The 6,918-nt window shown below is 41.9% G+C and overlaps 1 protein-coding gene across 6 annotated transcripts in view; it reads left to right on the plus strand.

The window, feature by feature from the left end:
• The window catches only part of SKAP1 (src kinase associated phosphoprotein 1), a 299,602-nt gene that overhangs the window by 265,127 nt on the left and 27,557 nt on the right, over positions 1–6,918 (plus strand). For 3 of the 6 annotated variants that reach the window (XR_001881847.1, XM_017854037.1, XM_017854039.1), the window contains one exon: positions 3,304–3,404. Coding sequence is in view for 4 of the 6 variants with exons in the window: in XM_017854037.1 (XP_017709526.1) it covers positions 3,304–3,404 (101 nt within the window). In the remaining 2 variants the exon portion in view is untranslated. The remainder of the gene's footprint in view (positions 1–3,303; positions 3,405–6,918) is intronic. The other 3 variants (XR_001881848.1, XM_017854038.1, XM_017854040.1) reach the window with 1 other exon arrangement.

A 6,918-nucleotide genomic window follows, 5' to 3' on the forward strand; every position in this document is an offset into this window, starting at 1 on the left:
AAAAAAAAAAAAAAAAAAAAAAAAAAGAGAATGAGGATGTTTTGAATTAATTAAATGGTCAGAATGCTGCACCATTTCTGATTTCAGACGGCTGCCAGAGTAGTGTAAGCCTAAAGGAATCTAAATCCAGACCATAGAGGCAAGCCTCACCCTTGGGCTCTCAGTTCCTCTCTCTGCTCTACAGGAATCAAAGTCGGCCAGGCGCAGTGGCTCATGCTTATAATCCCAACACTTTGGGAGGCTGAGGTAGGCGGATCACCTGAGGTCGGGAGTTCAAGACCAGCCTGACCAACATGGAGAAACCCCCTCTCTATTAAAAACACAAAATTAGCTGGGCATGGTGGCACATGCTTGTAATCCCAGCTACTTGGGAGGCTGAGGCAAGAGAATCCCTTGAACCCGGGAGGCAGAGGTTGCGGTGAGCCAAGATCACGCCATTACACTCCAGCCTGGGCAACAAGAGTGAAACTTCATCCCAAAAAAAAAAAAAGAAAAGAAAAAGGAAAGAAATCAAGGTCTCCTCATGCATTCTCTTGTTTATAGGATGAGTTGGGCAGGTTTAGGGAGAAGCTGGACTAACCCTGCAGACGTCTGGGCTTTTAAGCGCTTGCTGGTGCCAAGCTTCAGGAATGAAGCCCTCCTCCAACTTATCCTTTCCCCTCTTCAAGGTCTTTAAATAACACCCACTTGGTCAGAAAAGCCTTTTCTGATCCCTCAAACTATGTTAGATTCCCTATTACACACAGCATCCTCAACTTCTCCTTCACAGACATATCATAATCATAAATAAACATTTGTGTAACTGTTTTTTCCATGGTGCCTCCCCGACTAGAAGGTACCCTTGAAAGGAGGGTTCATGTGTGGCCAATGTGGGATTCCCAGTATCTAACACAGTCCCTGGCATTTAGTAGGTACTGTATACATGTCTGTTGGGTGCTGAGAAATGAATTAGTGAAGTTGCACGCACACATAGACATAAATGCATATTACATGAGTGTTTAACAGGAAGTCTGCAGTATGGAGTCATCTTGCCCAGCTAAGGAATTACCCCTCACTGGTTTCCTTAATATAGAATACTTCTAGCTAGCTAGCAAGTTCAAACTTTTCCCAGTTTTAGCTCTTCATTCTGCCTGTTTTTTGGAGCTGTTCTACTTCTGACAATCCCTATTCTTGGACTGAGCTAAACCATCTCCTGGATTCCTGAACTCTTTTTTCTTTGGCCTTTAACATCAAAGACCTTTTTTATCTTTATTTCTTTCCTAGAAGGCTTCTGTTTTTCTCCTAGCTTCTTGCTTTCCCTGTGATCTGTTGTGGTTTTAGAATAGATCTTTTTCCAGATGTTTTCCCAGGCCCATATGTACCCAATGTCAAATCACTTTTATGTATACACCAAAAGGCACTCAGTATTAGGACCTATCCCACATCCAGGCACACAGTAGGGAACCGTACTCCAAAGTGACTATCTGCTAGACCAGAAAAGACCAAGATAACCTTGTTGGTCTCCTTACCACTCAGAAATATTGTTATGGTTTTAGAATCTATTTTACAAAATGGTTTTCTCTACCATTTTACATATATAAATCCATGAAAATATTGATGTCAATATCCTTTCATTCCTGAATTTAGTCAAAATCTTGGGGTGATTAATCAACTCCATTAAAATTGAAAATTCATAATATATCCTCTGGGAAAACTACTTTCATTTTTCAGGGATTGATATTTCTCTATTATTTCATGTACTTGTATTTCCAAAAATGTATGCTTTGTCTTTTCAATAGTTAACATATTTCTCCCAAAGTATTTTTCTTCTAAACATATTATCAACTCTGTGGCAGAATGTTTTCACAGTAGTTATCTTGTTTGCTGCCCTCTGTTGTCTACTGCACACACAGACAATTTTATGTGTGACATGCCTGAATTTCTATATGGTTGACATTTTTACTTTTGTTTGCAGTATCTGAGTCTTAACTAAATAGTTCTCTCCCTCCTCTGTTTTTGTACCCTTTAAGATTCCTACCAAAGTTCTCTTCCAGAGACATATAGGGATTTTGTACCTCTGTGTCTTTATTATTTAAATTGCTCATAAGTCAGGAACAAGTAGAAAAAAAACAAATATAGGGAGGGTGTCTGTGCCCCTACTGCCCACTTGCTCTATCCTCAGCCACCAGTACCATCACTGCTCATGGGAGGGTAAAATGAATAAAGGGAAAGGTGGAAATCTATAGAACAGAGTCCCCCAAAATCATGTGAATTTTAACTAGAACCCAGGACTCCTGACTCCCATCAATTGAATTTCATCTTTTATAGGTGCTTTGTTCACAGCTCTGATACAGAGCACCCCAAGGAACAAGGAGCATCCCTGGTCTAGTGGGCATTAGCTCTCCTGCCATTCAAATCCCCAGATCCTCTCCCACTTTGTACTCTAGTGTTTAACCTTTCCGGGTAGAAGATCAATACAAATTATTCATTGTTAAGAATCGATGGCTGTCCTGTGGCATCATTGCCATCTAGTTTTGCTGAGAAGCTCAGTAAATCTCTCCAGCTGCTTCTAAAGCTTGGTTTGTCGTCTTCAGTTGCTTTCATTTTTAATGCAGATCACTTTGGTTTCTGTTCCCCTGGGGCTTGCAGATAAATCTTGGCAGACATGATCAGGGTCTACAAATGAGATGCTGGAAAAGGGCCAGCCCACCCGAATTTAGTTGTAATGGATGAGACACCCCTTTGGTTCCACTTAAAGACTGGGCTATTCGTTTCAGTATTTATTGGTGATTACCTCATATAGTACCTAGGTGGGAAGTTCCCAGGATAAGTTCCTATGGACAAAAGAGGCCGAAAAGTGAGCTGTGATCCAGAAGCCTGCTAGCTGACTCAGCCTTTCTTGTAAATAGGCAGAAGTCACAGATTTACTCTGATCCTTCAAATACATAATGAAGAGAAAAACTAGATAGTTTAGTTGCCCTGAATCAGGAAAGTCTAGCGGGAAACCTCTGCACTGCTTACTTACAAACCAAGTGAAAAATTACCTGCCTGATTTTCTTTTATTAATAAATAAATATATTTATCATATTGTTGAACAGCATCCTACTAGGAGTGATCTTTAAATATTTAATGTTAGTTAATGATCTCCTTCTCCCATAGTCCTTTGCTCATGCTGAGTGTTCGGTTGTATCTCATCTCAACCCCCCTTAATCTGAGGTTTCCTAGGGACAATATCAGAACCCTGGTTTCCATTTGCAGCAAAAACATGGGCTCCTTGGAAAAAATAGAGTCCTTTTAACTTTGATTTCTCCTCTCTTTGATCAGCAGACTATGCCAGTTACTACCAGGGCCTATGGGATTGCCATGGTGACCAGCCAGATGAACTGTCCTTCCAACGGGGTGACCTCATCCGCATTCTGAGCAAGGTAAGGACAGAAACTGTGGGGCTTGAATCGAAAGTCAATGTTTTCATTCTTGATTTAGTCACCATAAACAGAATTATTTCATGTCCTACCCTTCCCATGGCTCCCTCATATATAAATTCCCATTTACTCATAATTGTTAGGAAAAGTTTTAAATGAAAATCCAGATTCAGGAACCAATTTCACATTTAAAAATACAAGGCCAGGCTGGGCGTGGTGGCTCACGCCTCCAATCCTAGTACTTTGGGAGGCCGAGGCTGGTGAACCGCCTGAGCTCAGGAGTTCAAGAAGAGCCTGGGCAACATGGTGAAACTTAGTCTCTACTAAACTACAAAAAATTAGCCAGGTGTGGTGGCATACGCCTGTATTCCCAGCTACTTGTGAGGCTGAGGCAGGAGAATTGCTTGAACGCGGGAGGCGAGGTTGCAATGAGCCGAGATCATGCCACTGCACTCCAGCCTGGCGACAGAGCGAGACTCTGTCTCAAAAATAAATAAATAAATAAATAAATAAATAAAATAAAATAAAAAATGCAATAAAATTGGTATTATACCAAAACTATGCCAATCAAAATTTAATCTTTCTCAGGGACTTGTGCTTAAAGGCCATCACTATGTACATAATTTATTACCATATAATACTATTGAAAACATCCTGGCTAGGTAAGCTGCCTTCTTATTTCATTTATAGCTAAACAAGACTGTAGCATAATTATGCATGGGGGAGGAGTCAGAGCTAGTTAACTCAATTGGTTTGAGCAATTGCTGATAAGGCCAAGAGAGTGAATTCAATCCCACACAGGTCAGCTAACTTTATTCTCTTCCTCAGCCACAAGTTAACCCCTAGTTCCAGCTAACCATCTCACAAATAGTATTGTTGACCATAAACAAACTGTTTTTTTTTAAAAACCGGTGGATGATTACAGATCAATCACTGATGTGAAGAAGATTCAGAACTCATGGGCTACAGTTTGGGGGATCAGTAGCATCATGTTGGTAAAGAAAGACCATACATATTCTATGGGTGAGCTAAAATAATAGGCTCTGTCCCTAGCACTTATTAAACAGCCCTCTCTCTATGCAGCCAATCAATCTCCACAAACACGTTTTTGAAATAGGCACAACTTGCTCTTTAATTGCTGAGTATGTGGATTCCATAAGGGAAAACTAAAAACCCATTGGTTATTAATCTATCATTTATCGTTTATCTTTCTTCTTTTTTTATGTGTTAATATCTTTTATCTTTATTCTGTGAATTTTACTACCTTGGGAAAAGGTTCGTTTCAGTTTGAGATATACCATAAGCACCTTAGGAAACAGTCTAGGTCTGACCCACAGCACTTTTCCATGGTTCCAACAAAATCAGGCCCCTTTAAATACGGACCCAATTAAAACCCAACCCTTTGTTTGCAAGACAGTAGGAGGCCTGCAGGCCTTGCTGAGTGAGATCACAATCTTCTAGTGATTTCTTTTGGATCCTTAACTCAGTACCACCCTAGTGCCATTTATGTGCGGCTCCAATACACCAAGAATAAATTGGAAGCAAAGAAGGGAGTGGACATTGGCCTGATTGGTATTTCAAATGCCCGAAAGCAAGGTTTGCCGTGTAATAGAATTTGTGTACATTACCACGCTGGCATTACAGGGGTAATCGAGTTATCCACTCAGGTGTGACCAGGCCTCTGTTTGCCCAGAGCCTGCAGGTGAACAAATTAACTGTTTACATTGTCTGGAGGTGCCTGCAGCAGGAGGGGGGAAGAACAGAGCCAGACTGGCTGCTGGCCTTCTCTCTGTCATGATTATTTTGTTTGTTTTGCATGTCTTTTGCCTTTGTTAATGGCTTCTCACTGGGGGTCCCTTTCCTCTAGTTAGAAGGGGTTATGCGGTGACCTGTCCTGCAGTATGGAGCTGTCTGTGGTTACAGTGGCTATTGTATTTTTAAGAAATCTCAAAGAACGGCCGGGCGCGGTGGCTCAAGCCTGTAATCACAGCATTTTGGGAGGCCAAGACGGGTGGATCACAAGATCAGGAGATCGAGACCGTCCTGGCTAACACAGTGAAACCCCATCTCTACTAAAAATACAAAAAACTAGCCGGGCGAGGTGGCGGGCACCTGTAGTCCCAGCTGCTCGGGAGGTGAGGCAGGAGAATGGCGTGAACCCGGGAGGCGGAGATTGCAGTGAGCTGAGATCTGGCCACTGCACTCCAGCCTGGGCGACAGAGCGAGACTCCGTCTAAAAAAAAAAAAAAAAAGAAATCTCAAAGAACATGGGGAACCAACCCAATCTTTAAAAAAAAAAAAAAAAAATACCTCTTCCCCTTCTCTGTTACTTAAAGCTAACATAGACCAGGCATGGTGGCTTACACCTGTGATCCCAGTATTTTAGGAGGCCGAGGCGGGAGGATGCTTGAGCCCAAGAGTTTGAGACCAGCCTGGGCAACAGAGCAGGATCCCATCTCTAAAAAATAAAAAATAAACTAGCTGGGTGTGGTGGTACATGCTTGTAGTCTCAGCTACTCTGGAAGCTGAGCTGGGAGAATCACTTGAGCCCAGGAGTTCAAGGCTGCCATGATTGCTGCCATGATTGCCACTGCACTCACCTGGATGGCAGAGTGAGACTCTGTCTCCAGAAAGAAAAAAAGAAGAAAAGAAAGCAAATATATCAGAGTTTAATTCAATGAGAATACCTCGCTGCCGTGTTTCTATCAGCTTCTTTCTCCTGTCTTCTGGAAGGTTCTGAGTCCATTTTCATCCTGTACCATTGTATTAACAGTAGCATATTTCTTCACCAAAAAGCTACACCAGCTGGCTCCCTTCCCCATGTTGCAAATCCCTGCATATCAAAGGGGAAATGAGAAGTTAAGAGCTCAGCCGAACTTTCCCTCATGAAGCTGCATTCCAGTTAACATTGGTTTGGGGAGCATTTCAGTTTTGATTCACCTTTATTATATTACCTAATTCAATAATAGTCCTTGGACAGGAGGGAACCTTAAAAGGCCACCCAATCTATTCATTGCCTTGCTTCTAAGAAGCACAAATGAACAAATTCAGACAGATAGAAAAGGAGATTCCACTACCATTCCCAGCTATCTGTCTATTCAGAAGTTCAGTAGTGCCTCATCTCGGGAATTTTCTCTCAAATGGATCCTAATTTATTCCCACTTTAGCCTCAGCTGCCTTCTTTTGTTGGGGTCTGTTATACTCTGCAGCTGTCTCTCACACCTGTAAGGACAGAACTGACCCAAGTTGAATTTAGTCCAAGAAAATGGTGTCTAGAAAGCTCTGTTTTACTTTTCTTTTTGTCCAGTAGAAGCTCCGCTGGGCAAGAAAGGCCTGCTGTTTAGGAATCTGGGGAAATCTGTTTCCCTGAGAAACACAGATGCAGCTGTGTGCAGCTCAGCTTAACTGGACTTGTTTCCTCACCTGTTAAAAGAGAGAGGAGTTGGATAGCATCTAAGAATCCTTCTACCTCAAAACTGCTAAAGAAGTTCCACACAAAAATGTGTTTTAGCTTTCT

Source organism: Rhinopithecus bieti, unplaced genomic scaffold, assembly GCF_001698545.2.
Source record: "Rhinopithecus bieti isolate Rb0 unplaced genomic scaffold, ASM169854v2 scaffold_35856, whole genome shotgun sequence".
NCBI lineage: Eukaryota > Metazoa > Chordata > Mammalia > Primates > Cercopithecidae > Rhinopithecus > Rhinopithecus bieti.